General features: G+C 53.7%; 1 protein-coding gene across 3 annotated transcripts in view; it reads right to left on the reverse strand.

The window, feature by feature from the left end:
• TRPM4 (transient receptor potential cation channel subfamily M member 4) overlaps positions 1–15,968 on the reverse strand; it is a 36,223-nt gene extending 20,255 nt beyond the window's left edge. For 2 of the 3 annotated variants that reach the window (XM_021681362.2, XM_021681363.1), the window contains exons 1-12: positions 15,895–15,968; positions 15,530–15,597; positions 10,859–11,033; positions 10,424–10,604; positions 10,077–10,240; positions 9,378–9,561; positions 6,560–6,621; positions 6,227–6,418; positions 5,835–5,934; positions 2,150–2,262; positions 1,536–1,877; positions 1,241–1,375 (exon numbers count right to left, since the gene is read on the reverse strand). In XM_021681362.2, coding sequence (XP_021537037.1) covers positions 1,241–1,375; positions 1,536–1,877; positions 2,150–2,262; positions 5,835–5,934; positions 6,227–6,418; positions 6,560–6,621; positions 9,378–9,561; positions 10,077–10,240; positions 10,424–10,604; positions 10,859–11,033; positions 15,530–15,597; positions 15,895–15,918 — 1,740 coding nt within the window. In that variant the 5' untranslated portion in view covers positions 15,919–15,968. Of the gene's footprint in view, positions 1–1,240; positions 1,376–1,535; positions 1,878–2,149; positions 2,263–5,834; positions 5,935–6,226; positions 6,419–6,559; positions 6,622–9,377; positions 9,562–10,076; positions 10,241–10,423; positions 10,605–10,858; positions 11,034–15,529; positions 15,598–15,894 lie in introns of those variants that run through there. The other variant, XM_021681364.1, reaches the window with a different exon arrangement.
• Positions 15,969–17,518: the final 1,550 nt, after the last annotated feature.

Below are 17,518 nucleotides of genomic sequence, written 5' to 3' on the forward strand. Positions count from 1 at the left end.
CTCCCTGCTCGGCGGGGGGTCTGCTTCTCCCTCTGACCCTCCCCCCTCTCATGTGCTCTCTCTCTCCTCTCATCCTCTCTCTCAAATAAATAAATAAAATCTTTAAAAAAAAAAAAAAAGCATAAGAAATTAAGTGCAAAGGGCCACAACATCCAGAATAGGCAAGTCCATAGGGACGGGGGGGGGGGGGGGGGGCCAGATTAGTCATTGCCAGGGGCTGGGGAAGGAGGGAATGGGGAGTGAGTGCTAAATGGGTACCAGGTTTCCTTTTGGGATGATGAAATGTTTGGAACTAGACAGAGTTTGCACAACACTGTGAGTGTGCTAAAGACTACTATGTTGTGCAATATTAAGTGGTTTAAATGGTGAATTTTATGTTATATGAATTTTGTCTCAATGAAAAATAATCTATATTTAACCCATGACTTGAGGGGCTAAAAACAACCCAAGGAGGAAGAAGTCCTGTCAAGATATTTCTTTTCTTTTTTTTTTTTTTTTAAAGATTTTATTTATTTATTTGAGAGGGAGAGAGAGAGTGCAAGAGCAGGCGGAGGGAGAAGCAGGCTCCCTGCAGAGCAGGGAGCCCAATGCGGGGCTCGATCCCAGGACCCTGGGATCATGACCTGAGCCGAAGGCAGACGCTGAGCCGCCCAGGTGGCCCCCTGTCAAGATATTTTTACGGCATAAAAACAGGTTATATCTTAGATCCTATTCAAATCCTATGACTTTTTTTTCTTCTCAAACTTCCCAAATATGTCTCAACACCTCCATCCCAGGTGTTTAGTCCAGGCCCCGATCTTGGCTGCCTGGAGGCCTCCAGATCTACCTTCTTAGCTCATGTCCTTGCCTCTAGTGTACAAGTGTAACTATGTTTAAATGACTCCCCATCAGTTACAGGATAACGTCTAACTTCCTCATACAGGTAACCATTCCGAAAGAATGAGACTGGTTCTCATGTATGAACAAGGGAAAATACCCAGTATACATTGCTAACGGAAGACACGAGTTAGGAGAACTGCATGATATTGGGGGATGGGAAGGAGAAGCAGCAGCTGGAGTCACAGATCAGGAACAGAGACCGGGGTGGGGGTCAGAGTGACGTCAGAGGAACGGAGGCCAGGGTGGGGGTCGGAGTGATGTCAGAGGTCAGGGACTCTTACTGCTCAGGCACTGGGGTCCAGTAGGGATAAAGGACAGGGATGTAGAAGAAAGTAGATTCAGAGATCAAACCAGCACTCACCATCTCCCAGAAGTACAAGGCCATCTGAGCTCTGTTCAGTAGCAGCGCCCAGAGGAGCAGGTCACTCCAGGGGGCCTGCCCGAGGATGGTGTCCAGCATGAGATCAGAGTGGGCCCTGTTCGAGAGCAGACCCACCTGCAGGCGAGTTGAGGGGGTGGTGAGGACTGGCCCCTTCCTGACTCCGCCCCAACCATCAGCTCCCTCCCCACCCCACCCCGTCTGGGCGCACACCCTGTTCCCAGGCCTGCCCCCAGATCCATCCTCCCACCCCCAGGCTCAGGGGCCTAGTCCTTACGCTCTCCCTGCAGGCTTCTCCCTGGTGGGGATCCCTGGCGCCCCCAGCGCTGTACCTCGGCGCGCACGTCTCCCCCAGCAGCAGCCGCAGCACCTGCCCCACGTCAGGGGGTCGGGGCTCCGCAGAGGATTTAAGGACTGGGCTTTTGGTGCCTGCGCCGTGGGACGCCTGGTCCAAAAGGCTGCGGATGAGCGAGTTGGAGGGCGCGGCGCTGTAAAGCTGGGTCAGGCGCGTCGGGGTCAGGAAGTGGCCCACGCTGAGGCCATGGGAGATGAGCAAGCGCACGAACTCAGGCCGGTCATTCAGGAGGGCGTCCATGAGGGAGGCTTCCAGGTGGACGGACTGGCAGGAAGAGATGAGCACAGAGACAGAAGGCCAGGTGACGTCGGACGTGAAGGACAAGAGATGGGGTACAGAGCTAGGAATGACGGGTCGCTGGGGGGGGTGGGTGAATGGACAGATGGGGAGAGGGGAAACAAGATGGGAAGAGATGGACAATTAAGAGAAGGCTGGACAATAATGGAAGACCAAGCCAGATGTGGAAGAAGTCAGGCAGGGAGGAGAGTGCATCCCCCTTGTCAGGATCCACAGCCCGCCCGGTCCTGCCCCCTCACCCGCCATTCAATGTCCCCCCGGAAGAGTTCACTCTGCGCAATGTCCACGCGGTTCCAAGCCACAGCCAAACGCAGCTCATCCAGGTAAGCTGAAGCTTCCGAGCTCCCACAAGCTGAAAGAGTGAGAGGGAAAGTGCGTGAAAAGTCGGGGGTGGGGGGGGTAGGAATTTCAGATGAACGTCTGTTTTGCTTCAATGGGAGATACGGGACATTTAAACCCCATATAAAGGGGGTGTTGTTGGGTAGCGTCTGGGGTCTTTAAGAAGTCAGGCTATTGCAAGCATAAGGTTATTAAGCTCAGGGCAGAGGGCAGACCAGCGTTCTAGAGTCCTCAAGAAGAAGAAAGGCAATCAGGTATCCATTTCACATTTACTGACGTACATTATGGACCAGGCAATGGGAGGGACGGAGAAAGAAACTGGATGCAGCCCCTGCCTTGAAGGAGATCCTTCCAGAGAAATGTGTCCAGAAACCACGTAACTACCTTCCAAGGGATTGGTGCCCTCGGAGGTGGGCACAGAATGTGATTAGGGGAGGCTACACTCACAGAGGTGTGGAGTGATCCAAGGGGGCCTCCTAGAGGACGGGCATGGAGGTAGGGCTTTGAAAGATGGGCAGGATTTGGAGGTGTGCATCTAAGATGAGAAAAGAAACTTCCAAGGCAGCAGGAGCGGCCTGAGCCAAGGTCTGCGTGCAGGCAAACACAGCAAGGGACGGCAAATGTGAGTCACTCTGATTTCCTGGAAACATAAGTGTATTTGTGAGAAGACAGAGAAATAAAAATGAGAGGCAGAAAATGAGATGGGAAAAAACTCCGAACAGCAGAGGGGCTCCGGAAGGCCCTGGAGGTCATTAAAAAGAACGAGGAAGAGCAAAGGGCCTTTAAAACTTTGACACAACAGTTAATGGATCCAAACATGTACGGTCAACGAGGGGCCAGAAAAATCTGAAGCATCCAGAGAAGGTTCCAAGGAGAAGCCAAGCAAAGTCTAGACACCGCTGGTGTCCGGACCACTTGTGCCATTTTTCTGTGTCCACTTGCTTCACGTGGATTTCCAAAACTAAGGAGGGCCATTTTGGTTGTTCTGAAAACTGGAGTGGCGGGACTAGGCAATCTAGTGGAGTGCAGGTGAACAATGGGCTCTGAGGCAGGCGGATCTGGGTTCTAATCCCAGCTCCACCAATACCAGTGGAGTCTCTTCAGGAAAGCCCCTGGCCTTTCGAGCCTCTGTTCCCTCATCTATAAAATGGGAATAATCATGGTACCCACTGTGCAGCATTGTTAACGGTAAGAACTGTGGGGAACCTCGAAGGCCAGTGGTTGAGGAAACAGGTCGAGAGAGAGGCAGTCACATGCCTACGACCACATAACTTTATATACATATTTTATAAGTAGGCTCCATGCTGGACATGGAACCCAACACAGGGCTTGAACTCACTACCCTGAGATCAAGACCTGAGCTGAAATCAAGAGTCGGACGCTCAACCGACCGAGCTACCCAGGCGCCCCTATATTTCTTTTCAAAACCCAGAAGCAAATTCACAGTGGGCTTTTCTAAGATTCTAAAGACCTCCCCGACTTTCCTCACAGTTTCAAGACAAGAAAAAAAAGTATGATATCTCACTTGCTATGGTGCCTTAACACATCTCCCCATTTATCACCTGGACGCCCCCCATCCATCACGCTCGCCATGTCCCGTATGGAGCTCAGCATCTTTCCCCAGAACCGACCTTCCCTGGGTTCTGTATCTCAGGGATGGCCCCTTTGTCCACCTAGGCAACGAGGCAGACCCTCCCCCCATCCCTGTGCTGTCTCTGCCCCTCCCTTTCCTTCGCATCCCCCAGCTCATCAATCCCTAAGTCCCATCCCTCTAGCCCTCCGACCCTCTCTGCCCAGCCCCACACCCCCCTGCAAGCAGGAATGGAGGATCGTGGGCAAAATGTCTGCCAAATGCTCGGCACAGTGCCTGGGCTCATGCCACACTCTTAAGGAGCATGCATCTCCTCCCCGCTTTCTTCCTCACCTGCTGAAACCTCATCCATTCAACTCTGCTATCACTGAGCCCGCCCAGCCGGCTCCAATGTCCCCAGCAGAGCGGATCGCTTCCACTTCTGCAGGCAACAGACTGACGACACCATCCCTGCAAACCACCCATTCCATAGCCGCCCTGTTTTCTCCCAAGAGGCTGGTGCATTAACTTCTGTGAAGTGAAGCAGATTTGCTCACTGACTGCCATTCGCTGCTGTTTACGGGATGTGTCCCCACAGGAAATGGAATTTTATTAAGAACAGCTCCCTGGGTGCCTGGGTGGCTCAGTCGGTTAAACATCCGACTCTTGATCTCAGCTCACGCCTTGATCTCAGGGTCATGAGTTTAGGTCCCATGTTGGGCTCCACGCCGGGGAGCCTACTTAATTAAAAAAAAAAAAAAGAGCTCCCATTTATTGGCCCATCCCTGGAGACCAGGCACTGTTCATAAGCTGTCCCTGAGGTTCGCAACACTCCTGCAAGATATCCTCTCCACTTTTCAGAGAAAGAAACTAAGGCTCAGAGTGGGGGAAGTCTCTTTGTCAAGGTCACACAGAAAGGGAGGGGCCAAATTGGTATTCCAATTCAGCTTCATCTGACTCCAAAGTCAAAAGTAATTGCTCTTTCTGTCACACCACAGAACATGCTGGATACAATTGGGGTGGGGACCTGGGATTGACACTATGCCTCTTGGGAGTTTTTACCCAAGTGGGTGTTTTCCCTGTAGAACTTCTGACACCAAAACTACTCTCCCCACCCTCATCCCCACAGAGTTCTAGGAATCCTCCTTACCATTTATTTATCCTATCTCCCCATCTCACTAAGTCCAGATTCTACTAGCTCTTCAAGACCCATTTACATAGCACCCCCTCCTTGCCTCTTTACTGACAGTGGTTTCCCCCCCCAATGCTTTGGTCTTCAATTTTACTTAAGGTTTTGTCCAAAAAACTCTGGTAGGATCTGCGGTCCTTCAGAGCAAGAAATGGGTCTGCTTTAGTCTCTGGAGCCTAGGATGATGTTATTGAATGAATACATGATCCCCATCCCTAGCCTCTACCAGGTGGCCATTCTGCTCCCTACCTTGGTTTTCATCATCCATTCCTGTAGTAAAATATCAGGAGTTCCTCAATGGGAGATGGTGCTCTGGTTCATCTCTGACTCCCCTACCCCTCAGCGCTTAAAACGTATTGGAGCTATGTAGGAAAGGAAGACAGGGCGAGTGGGTAGATAGATGGAAGGATGGATGGATGGATCAAAGATGGATGGAAGGAAGAATGAGTGGATGGAACTGTCCATAGATATGTGGATGGACAAGTAGAAGGATGGGTGGAAGGCAAGATGAATGGATGATTGGATGGATGGAAGAATGAAGGATGAATGGAATAATGGGTAGATGGAAAGATCAATGTACAGATGGATGGATGCATGCATGCATGAATCCAACAGAAAGAAAACAATGTTGGAACATAATGAAAGTATCTTGGGAAAACTGTCCAAACAGCACCATGCAAAGCCCCAAGAAACACTGCCAAGGGGAATAAGAAAAAGAAAAGAGATAAAAAGGAGCCCAACTTTAGAGAGGATGGATAAAGTGCCCAGGCCAAGAAAGGTGTCCCAAGTTGAGCTGAGAGAGGAGGAGAATTTGGGGTCGGCTTACCCTTGACAAGGGCCTTCAAAACAATGGTCTCAAATTCCTCAGGGCCATCCTCAGATGAATAGACTGTCAGCAGCTCCTTCCGGGTCATGATCCTCTCCACCTGCAGAATACCGAATTCCACACCCTAAGCCCAACTCTGTCTGCAGAGTCACAGGAAACCATTCCCTCCAGGACCTAGTAGTCTAGATGCCCAGCACCCTCGACTCCCAGAACCTGGGAGTCGGGCCCCCAGGCCTCTCCTCCCTCAAATCCATGAGTCTGGGCCTCCATTCTCCTCTTCCCTGGGATCCAGGACTCCAAGACCTCAGCATCCTCATCTCTCAAGACCCAGGGACCCGGGTCCCCAGCTCCCTCCCATCTCAGGATTCAGAGTTGGGCCCCCAATGTCATACCTGGGCCTGCAGAACCTCAGGGTCCCCTTTGGGGAAGAAACGCTTAATCCAATCCCGCGCTTCACCTTGCCTGCTCCCCCCTCTCCCTGGAGCCAGAGTGTCTTCCAGGATCTCTGCTAGGCAGTCTGCAGCTCCCCCGGACCCAGCCACCAGGAGGCAGGGGAGCTGAGCCTGGGTGGCATTCTCTACCTGCTACAGGATAAAAGGGGCAGTCAGATCAGGGAAGGCAAGTGTTCATCCCACCTGGAGTCCAGATCCCCAGCCCTGTCCTCCCCTGAGACTCAGGAGCCAGGAGTCAGGGCTCCCAGCCACCTCCCCACTTAAACCCTATACCTTCAACATTTTCTCATCACCATCGATCAAGAGGAGGAGGACAGGGATGTCAATTCCAGTCCCTGGGGAGAAGAGAGCCAGGGGCTTGGTCACCTCCCATCAGCCTTTGCCAGAGATGGGAAAGAACCATATTTCCCATGAGTCCCTGGGACAAACTTGGCTTCTGCCTAATCCTGTGTCCTGTGGCTCACGGGAATTGTCATATCTTTGAGCAGGTTAGGAAGGATCAGATTTTGAAGATTGTAATACTTGACTTCCCAGGGAAGGAAGGGGCTGGGGGCCTGGACTCCTAGGCTCCCAAATGAAGCAGGTATTTATGGCATGAGTCACTCCTGTAATTGCCTAACAGCCCAGGAGCCAGGAAAGGATGGAAGTTTAAACAGAAATGAAGGACATAAGGACTAGAAAGGACTACCTAGGGGCACCTGGCTGGCTCAGTTGGTAGAGCATGTGACTCTGGATCAGGGTTGTGAGTTTGGGCCCCACGTTGGGTGTAAAGATTTCTTAAAAATAAAATCAAAGAAAGAGGGCACCTGGGTGGCTCAGTCGGTTAAGCATATGCCTTCGGCTCAGGTCAAGATCCCAGGGTCCTGGGATCAAGCCCCACATCAAGCCCCGCATCAAGCCCCCGCGTCGAGCCCCGTATCGGGTGCCCTGAGGTTCAGCAGGGAGCCTGCTTCTCCCTCGGCCCCTCACCCCTCTCCCTGCTCCTGCTTTTTCTCTCTCTCACAAACAAATAAATAAAATCTTTAAATGAAAGAAAGAAAGAAAAAGAAAGAAAGAAAGAAAGAAAGAACGAACTATCTAAATACAATAAAAATGTTTCCAAAGCCTAAAAGCAAAATCATGTAAGATAGTTTTCTACTAATTCTATTCCCAGGAAAATAACAAACAAGACAACGTTACTTCTATTCACACTCATCCAGGAGTTTTGACCTAATGTAATGATGAAAGAAAGTAAAATTGGAATGCAAACTAGTACTTTTTTTAAGCTGGAAGAGACAAAGGTATCTATTGGAAGAAAACATGACTTAGATTCTCAGAAAATTGGAGAGACTCCACTCAAAATAAATAAATATTAATAAGAATTTGGTAAGAGAACTGATACCAAAAAAAAAAAAAAAAAAACCCACAAAAATAAAAAACTTTTCTCCAAACTAGATTATCCATGTTTTCATAAAAATGACAAATCACCTGGGAATTAATTCATCCAGAAAGGTATGAGATTTTTTTTTTAAAGATTTTTTTAATTTTTATTTATTTGAGAGAGAGAATGAGACAGAGAGAGAGAGCATGAGAGGGAGGAGGGTCAGAGGGAGAAGCAGACTCCCTGCCGAGCAGGGAGCCCGATGCGGGACTCGATCCCGGGACTCCAGGATCATGACCTGAGCCGAAGGCAGTCGCTTAACCAACTGAGCCACCCAGGCGCCCCGAAAGGTATGAGATTTTTATGAGGAAATTGACAAGCCTTACTTAAGGACCAGGCTTGAATAAATGGAAAAACAAATACCACGTTAACCTATCAGAAAGTGACATATAGGGGCACCGGGGTGGCTCAGTCGCTTAAGCGTCTGCCTTCGGCTCAGGTCATGATCTCAGGGTCTTGGGATCGAGTCCCGCATTGGGCTCCCTGCTCGGCGGGAAGCCTGCTTCTCCCTCTCACTCTCCCTATGTATATGCTTTCTCTCTCTCTCTCAAATAAATAAATAAAATTTAAAAAAAGAAAGAAAGAAAGAAAGTGACATATAAATTCAATGCAGCTTGGGGAAAGAGGGCAGGTAGAGGAGTTTGGAGGTGTCTTCCCTTTTTTCTTTCTTTTTTAAAAAAATATATTTATTTGAGAGAGAGGGAGAGCATTTGACAGAGAGAGACAGACCACAAGTGGGGGGAGGGGCAGAGGGAGAGGGAGAAGCAGACTCCCCGCTGAGCAGGGAGTCAGATGCGGGGCTCAATCCCAGGACCCTGAGATCATGAGCTGAGCCAAAGGCAGAAGCTTAACTGACTGAGCCACCCAGGCGCCCCTCTTTCTTTTCTTTTTAAGATTTTATTTTTTTAAGTAATCTCTACACCCCTGTGGGGCTTGAACTCACAAGCCGGAGATCAAGAGTCACATGCTCTACTGACTGAGCCAGCCAGGCGCCCCTCTGGTTTTTTGTTTTGTTTTGTTTTTAATTGGAGGCTTAAATCATCGACTTTCAGCCTTTCTTCCATTTTTTGATATATGCATTTAAATCTACAAATTTCCCTCTAGATACCGCTTTAGCTCCATTCCAAAAGTGCTCATAGGTCCTATATTTCTTACCATCCAGTTCAAAATATTTTCTGGCTTTTTTTTTTTTTTTCTTTTTTTGACCCATGGGTTACTTACAGACCATAACTAGTGCAATGATAGGGGTGAATCTCACAGAAATAATGTCAACTACAGCAAGCCAGAGTCAAGAACGTGCAGATGGTGTAGGATGTCATTCACAGGCAGCAGAGGCGCGGTCAGAACCCCCCCCCCCGTCCCCGCCCTACTCGCAGGCCCCGTGACCCCCGGCGGCGGGAAGGGAAAGGCTTCCGGGGGCCGGTGATAGGTGTCTTGATCTGGGTGCTCCCTGCACACGCGGGTTCAGTTTCTTAAAACTGCACCGAGTCATCCGCTTTCGTGTAGTTTAGATTTCGAGACAAAGATTTTTAAAGAGAAAGCAAATAGTGGGAGAAGGAGCTTGACCAGACAGAGGTAACTCCTCCGGCCCTCAGTCCCCAGACCTCCACCAGACCGGACCCCGGGGATCCCGAGCCCTACGCCGCGGCCCGGGGGGAGGAAGCCGCTCACCTCCCACGCCCGTCTTCTGCTGCGCCACGTAGGACTCGAAGCGCAGGCGGAAGCGGTTCTCCCCGCCCAGGCGGCCGTGGGTGCCGTCGTCCACCAGGAAGAAGGCCGAGTAGTTGTAGTCGAGCGGAAACTGGACCCTGTCCTCGGAGTCGCCACGCCACGGGTACCTCGCAGGGAACGAGCCCTGGGGGACAAGCGGCCAGACCGGAGCGTTTTTCCATCAGGACCAGGAGGACAGACAGCAGCCCTCCTCCCTCAGACCCAGGGGTCCAGACTCCCAGCGGCCTCCTCCCTCAGACCCAGGAGTCCAGACTCCCAGCCGCCTCCTCCCTCAGACCTAGGAGTCTAGACTCCCAGCCGCCTCCTCCCTCAGACTCAGGGGTCCAGGCCCCCAGCGGCCTCCTCCCTCAGACTCGGGAGTCCAGACCCCCAGCCCTCCTCCCTCAGACCCGGGAGTCCTACCCCCCGCGCCCCCCCCCCCCCGGCCCCGGGAGTCCAGACCCCCAGCCCCTCCTCCCCCAGACCCAGGAGTCCAGGCCCCAGCCCCTCCTCCCTCAGACCCAGGAGTCCAGATGCCCAGCCCCTCCTCCCTCAGACAAGGGGTCCAGACTCCCAGCCCCTCCTCCCTCAGACCCAGGGGTCTGGGCCCCCAGACCCAGGATTCCCAGCTCCCTCCTTTTCCAAGGCTCTGGGTCCCACCTTGGGGTTGGTGAGGGTGTCTCTGTTCCGAACCACGCCCCAGGGGGCCATGCCCATGGCTACCACTTTGGTGCCCCCAGTGCTGGCCGTCTGGTGGTCTCGCACAGCCACACCAACATGCCGGCCAATGCCCCTGTGCAGCCCCCCGGTGACAATCCAGGCCCCTACAGAGACACAGAGCGTGATGGTGAGGTCCAGAGACATGGGTGTGTAGGGACAGAGAGCGAGAAGAGACGGTAAGACCAACACCCGGTCAGAGCTGGGGGGAGACTGCATCCCAGAGAAGTGGGGGAGATGGGCAGGGGCCCGGGCTCAGGGGGCGCAGCCAGCCACCCAACCTCAGTCACCTGTGTTCTGGGCAGCCCGCACCAGCCCGCGTCGCAGCAGGTCCTGCAGCCAGGTCTGGAGGATGGGGCCCCCTGACCCCCCCAAAACTGACACCACCAGGTTCGGGGCCCGGAAGCCCCATGTGCGGGTGACCAGATTATAAACGGTAGCTGGATCCGTGCGGTCAGAGAGCCGGAGGAACTGTGGATACACAGGAGGAGGGGACACGGGGAAAGGGATGAAGACGGGGAAAGGGACAGAGACCCAGAGAAAAGGGGACAGACTTGGAAAAGACAGGGGTGGAGGGAGAGAGATTCGGGGAGAGGGGAAGACAGGGATGGGCAAATGGGGAGGCAGCATTCAGCTGCAGCACCCCCAGACTCCGACTCGGGGAGCCCCTGGCGCATGGAGCCCCGCTCGCCGACCCCAGCCCTGCCCAGACGTGCAGGCCTCACATTGCTGGCCTTGCGGCTGGCGCCCAGGAAATCCAGGTCCCCGTAGGCGTCAGTGGGCTTCTCCGTGGTGTGCAAGTCACTGTCCCACACGGTCACCACGGCTGCCCCAAAGGCATCCTCCACAGCCACTGACGGGTGGGTGCTCCGGGGACGTCCGCACTGGCACAGGGCTCCTCTGGGGATGAGGGGGGAGGGGAGCATGAACCCCAGGGGCCCCCTTCCCCGACCCTAAGGCTCCTGTAGAAGCGCCCACACTTCTGCATGTGCCCCCCCCCCGCCCCCAGTTTGACGCATAGCCCATGCTGACCCTGGCGCTGCCCCTCACTGGGGTGGAAGGGAGCCACGGGGGTTCGAGGAAGCTGGAGCAGGGAGGGGACAGGGCCCCACCCTCACTGAGGCCCGCGTTCCAGAAGCGCCACCAGCCATCAGGGGCCGGCCGGGCTGCTCCCAGTCCAAACAGACGAGATTCCACGAAAAGGAAAATCCAGAGTGTTTCAGAGAGCACCCAGAGGCGGGGGCAGCTGTGGGACTTTGGGCTTCACCTCCCTGAGCCCCCATTTCCTCCTCAGATCAAGACAAGGGTAACACAGCCGTCTTCAGGGAAATCACAGGGTGCGTTCTGAAATGAGGGCTGCATACCAGGCTCGGGTGGAGAAACCACTCCAGCCCAAGGCCACACAGAGCTTTAAATAACCTTGCCTTTTCCAGTTCTCCTGATTACTGTCAAGGAGAGAGGCTTTGCTGGGCGCTTTCTTAAAGTTTATTTATTTAAGTAATCTCTACACCCCAACGTGGGGCTCAAACCCACAGCCCAGAGATCTAGAGCCGCCTGCTCACTGAGCCAGCCAGGCGCCCCGCTACTCTTTTTTTTAAGAGAAGCAGGCCTCAGGCTCAGAACATTGGGCTGCCAACAATGTCCAGTTAGAAAGGAAATGCCTTCATTTGCTTCTCATTGTGATGGTCTTTTATGGCTTGTTTCTTTCTCTAGGAAGTTTTTTCATTTATGGTAATCATAGACAAAACTTTTTTTCCCTTTAAATGTACAAGTAGCCCTTGCATCCCTTAAATAAATGGACAAGTGATGGGCCTCTGAGTTTTAAAGAGCAAACAACATGGGTTTGGGGAATGAAGAATTTACTTGAAAATGTATCTACGTCTCTTTAGTCTCTGATTCCAGAAGGGATTTCAGATACTGGAGGAGACCTGAATTTACGTAAGCCGAGTGAGCCTTAACTTAAGGACCAGTTTCACAGAATAATACCACCGGTGGTACATGGATTTGTTAAAAGTTGTAAAGACACTGAAAGAATGGCCATCAATCCACACCCAGGATGAACAGAATACACTCAGCCCCTCTCCTGGCCCGGTGACTACAGTGAGGGGCACATCCTTCCTCATTTCTGAGTCCACCTCCAGGGAGCTGGCATGTCTCAGTTTACCCTCTTGATCCTTTCACCTATCTCAACCCCATCCCTGGACCCCCTCATTACCTTCCATCTACTTTCCACTAGTCCTTGTAGATCAAACTTCCTCATGGAATGTTCCAGAACCTAAGGTGTCTAATCTAATCGACCTTAGCCACATGTGGCTCTTTACATTTAAATAAATTAAAACTAAATACAATTACAAAATTCAGTTCCTAGGTTGCTCTGGTCACATTTCAAGTGCTCGAAAGCCACATGTAGCCAGTGGCCGCCATATTGAATATGGATATAGAACATTTCTCCCGTTGCAGAAAGTTCTGGTGGACAGAACTGGCAGACTCCTCACTCTGCACTTCCTACCTCCTACTTTCCTTCCTCTGTGTGGCCGCTGAAGCTGAAATTGTTCCCGATAATATCAGCAATGACCAGCATATCCCCGAACACAATGGCCTCTATTCAGGTCTCGTGTGACTATCACAGAATGGCACTGGTCACAGCACAAAGACTGATGCTAAAAATTTTTTTCCTTCCCTTGGCAGGGCACACCGCTCCCCTGGCTGCCTTGTCCCTGCCACACTGGTGGCTTTTCTCTTTCTCTGTGCCTCCCTCCAGTGAAGGTGTTCCCAGAGCCCCAGACCACGTGGTTTCCCTGCATGGGTCTCAAACTTGATGCCCCAGGGGCCAAGCAAATAATTTAAGGGAAAGAAGCATCAGGTGGAGGAGGGCCTGGGCGACTCAGTCGGTTAAACATCTGCCTTCCCTTTGGCTCAGGGCATGATCTCAGAGTCCTGGGATTGAGCCCCGCTCCCTGCCCAGCTTCTCCCCCCCCCCCCCCCCCCCCGCCCGCTGGTGTTCTCTCTCAAATACATAAAACAACAAAAAAATCTTTAAAAGAAAAAAAAGAAGCATCAGGTGGAAATCTGCGGATGTGCTGGAGACTGTGGTGACTTGTGAGGTGGCATGTTTGTTTTGAGGCATTCAGAGACAGGTTGTTTTTTTGTTTGTTTGTTTAAAGATTTTATTTATTTGAGAGAGAGAGAACGAGAGACAGAGAGCAGGAGAGGGAGGAGGGTCAGAGGGAGGAGAAGCAGACTCCCCGCCGGGGAGCCCTATGCGGTACTCGATCCCGGGACTCCAGGATCATGACCTGAGCCGAAGGCAGACGCTTAACCATCTGAGCCACCCAGGCGCCCCCAGAGACAGGTTTTTAAAAATACTCTTCCGGGGACGCCTGGGTGGCTCAGTCAGTTGAGCGTCTGCCTTTGGCTCGGGTCGTGATCCCAGGATCCTGGGATCGATCCCCGCATTGGGCTCCCTGTTCCGCAGGAAGCCTGCTTCTCCCTCTCCCTCTGCCCCTGCCCCTGCTTGCGCGCGCTCTCTCTCAAATAAATAAAATCTTTAAAAATAAAAAACAATGAAAAATAAAAATACTCTTCCATGCAAAAAAAAAGGCCATAGAGTTGCCAGGGCACCTTCCCCGACTTTACACATTCTCCCCCCTGACATTTCACCTCCTTCCACAGTTTCAGTTACCATCTACAACTAAGACTTCTCGAATGCGGGACAGAAGTCCCGGACCCAGGTCTGCAGCATCCCCTAGTCCCCTCCAAGTCCCCTAATACCTGAAGGCCCACGCTAAGCTTGGCAACATTCCCCAGACCTGCTCATCCTCCTGAATTCCCTGTCTCGGGGACAACCCCATCCTCCTGAATTCCCTGTCTCGGGGACAACCCCACTGTCTCTCAGGTCCCAGACCAGATGTCCAGGAGCCATCCTCCCCCCTCCTACTCCCCTCTTACTCCTCAAATCCAGCAGTCCCCAAGTTCCTGTCCCTGTCCCCACCCTCTGTCCCCACAGGGGTGGCCTGGCTCAGGCCTCTTCCCGTCCCACTCAGACCCCAGCCCAGCCTCTTCCGAGGCTTCTCGAACTCCGATTCATCCTCACACAACCCCCAAAGGCTCTTTCCACACCCAGAGCTGATCCTGCCCCTCCCACTGCTCCCCAGCACCCCAGGGCCAAGGTCCTGGCCCACCCCCCTCCATGGAGGCCTCCCGCACCTTGAACTTTGCACATGTTCTTCCCACACCTTTGAATCCACACTCTTCTCTCCCGGCTGCCTTCAACTGTCAAACTCCAGCTCATCCTACAAATGCCACCTCAGTGGCCCCTCCTCCTCCAGAAGGCACCAGTGACACCCTGTGTCCCCTCCCCAGCCATAGCCAGAGCCTCCTCGGGGCTCGGGCGGGGCCCCAGCTGCCCGTCTTTCAGAGCTCCCGTCTCTCTGCCTTAGTCTCTTCCCGCCAGACCAGAGGTCCCTCAACTGCCTTGGCCACACTCCCCATCAGTAAAAAGGTTTAGAGCACTCACCCCCAATAACGTCCATCTGTTTATATTTAGACGTCATTGCAAGACGTACTGCATGAGGATATGCACAGCACACACCAAGTTAGGAAGGATGACATTTCCCATGCCCCAAAGGTTGTCTTGAAAACAACTTCAAAGCCAGAATCCACTGGAGAGACCGTCCCTGAAGGCCGGGAGCTCCTCAAGGTAGGCAAACACCCCACGGGACTCATGCAGGTGTCCCTGGCCACCAAGCCTGAGCACGGGGCCTCCACACAGGATCACTGCTTCCTTCCAGTGATCACTGCAGGCATTTTCCAGCGCCAGCCACATGCTGGGCCCCATTCCAGAAATTCACAAGCAGGTACTTGTTTGAATCCTCCCAATAAATGCCCACTCAGGAGGTAGGGCCCGTCTTTATGTCCAGGGGACAGATAAGGCCCAGAGAGGTGAAATGATTTACCCAAAGCCACACAGCACCAGTCCCAGGTGACATCTGAACCCTGGCAGCGCCTGTGCTCCTGATAATTATGCTCCCTTGGGAGCAGTGAATGAGGGCTTCTTGGATGTATGAAGGAAGGAAGGAAGGAAGGAATGAATGAATGAATGAATGAATAAAACAAACAGCCAAAACAGAAAAAGAAAGTGACGCAAAAGACGCAAAGAAGAGACACAGGGAAGGAAAGAAACAGAACGAAGCCCGGGGCTTTAACACTGACCCTGACCGAAGGGAAATTGGAAGAGTCTGCACGGACCCAAACCCTCCCAAGGGAGAGCGCCACCAGGGCACGCCCTTGGAAGTGTCCGCAGTGACGGGGGGGGGGGGGACGGAGGTGGGCGGGGTCAGCGGGCCGGGGACTCTCTGGGGACGCTCCGGGGTGGACCCCAGGGGCGAACTCCTCACCCCGCATCTGTGGGGTCAACGATGAATGTCGTGCACGTCTTCTTCTTGAAGATCTTGGGGATCCAGCTCTGAGGACGGAAACAAGGGGTGGGAGGGCTCCAGCTCAGTCCTATCGGACACGGAGGCACCCACCCCGCACCCTTCCCCGGACCCAGGAGTCCGGGACCCCAGCGCCTTCCTCCCCCAGCCTCAGGACTCCCCTAGCCCCCCCTCCTATCTGTCCCCAAGGACCCAGGAGTCCGGAGACCCCCAACCTCCGGGAGCCCCCACTCCGACCCCTTCCTTCATCTGAACCAAGAATCTGGGTCTCCAGCACCCTCCTCTCTGGGAACCAGAGGCCAAGCCCGGGAGTCCGGCCGCTGTACCTGCTCCTTCTCCGGACCCACCATGCTGCCGCAGCCTCCGCAACCTACCCGGCCACCTACATTCCCTCCACCAACCCCGCTTCCAGACCCGCCCAGGACAAACCGGATCCGCCACTTCCCAGCCGGGGCGGGGCAAGGTCTGGGGGGGGGGGGGGGGTGGGGGGGGGGGGGAGTCTTGCGGATGCGTAGAGCGAGAGGCGGGGCAAAGGGCCAGACGGGACGGCCAGACGGAGACCCAGAGGGGGACAGAGATCCAGAGAAGGGGGAGACAGAGATCCAGAGAAGGGGGGGACAGAAACCAAGAAAAGCGGTGTCAGAGACCAGAAAGAGACAGAAATCCAGAGAGAGGGGACAGAGATCCAGAGAAGGATGGACAAGAGACTGAGAGAGGGACAAGGAACCGGAGAGAGGGGGACAGGACCCAGAAACAGGAAGTCAGAGACCAGAGAGAGAAAGAAACAGAGATCCAGAGAGAGGGGGACAGAAACCCAAGATGGAATGCCAGAGATAGGGAGAGGTACATTAATCCACTGGGGGGGGGGAGGGTTGGCACAAAAACTTAAGTAGGAGGCAGAGAATCAGAAAGGGGGTGAACAGAGATTCAGGGGGTACACTGACTCAGAGAGAGAGAGAGAAAGAGAGAAAGAATTGGGTGGAGAGCAGATGCTCAGAGTGACAGGAAGATAGTAGAATCCTGTGGTTGGGGAACAGTGGGTGACAGAAATGAGAGAGGGACACCCATAAAGAGGGCTGGGGACCCAAAGGGCCAGGGTGATAGTGACAGGGTGAGGAGTGGGAGACAGTGACCCACAGACAGGCAGGGCCACGTGTCTCCTGCAGCTCTGACAGGGACAGCTGCGGCCTAGCTGGGTAACCTGAGCCCCCACCCCCCTCGCTGTATTTATAGTCCTGGCCTGGCCTGGTCTTCTGCCCTTGGCTCCGAGTTCCAGGGACAGGAGGTCATAGGTGCGTGTGCTGGAGCGAGTTCCTTCCACCCCTGTCCAGGGCCTCCATACTGTCATCCACTCTCTCAGCAAAGGCTCCCCTTCTGGGGAGAAACTCCCCAGAATCCAGTCCCCAATCCTTCCATGGCAGGGGTCTCTCCTCCCGGATGGGTCCCTCCGGCCCCCACAGTTGCCTTAGGCTCCCCCCAACTTGGCCCACTAAAAGTCTAGCCATTATCTTTGCAGCTGCCAAACATGAACTTGTTGGCAGTACCAAGTCCAGTCCTTGGCCCCCACTCCTGGCCAAGTTGAGATCCCTTCACCTACCCCTTCCCCAGCTGAGAGGAGGAGGAACAGGAGGGGAGGGGCAGGCGGGGACTGACCCAGAATAACTCAGGGCTGAAAGTAAATTTAGCCGCAGAGAGGGGAGGAGAGAGACCCTATTGGCTGGGAGGTGGGGAGGGAGGGCCAGAGGGGGGGTGAGGGGGCTCCTGAGACTGCCTCTGAGGGGTGTCCAGCAGTGAGGGCTAGAGAAAGGCAGCCAGGCAGAGGCAGCAGGGAGCACAGCAAGGGAACGACACAGGCAGAAAGAACCAGAAGGACCCAAAAAGGGGCAAGGACCCCAACACTCATCCCGCTGGAGTCGGCCCTGGGAGAAGCTCTGCTGCCTGTCCGTCCCC

This window comes from Neomonachus schauinslandi, chromosome 16, assembly GCF_002201575.2.
Source record: "Neomonachus schauinslandi chromosome 16, ASM220157v2, whole genome shotgun sequence".
Taxonomy (NCBI): Eukaryota; Metazoa; Chordata; class Mammalia; order Carnivora; family Phocidae; genus Neomonachus; species Neomonachus schauinslandi.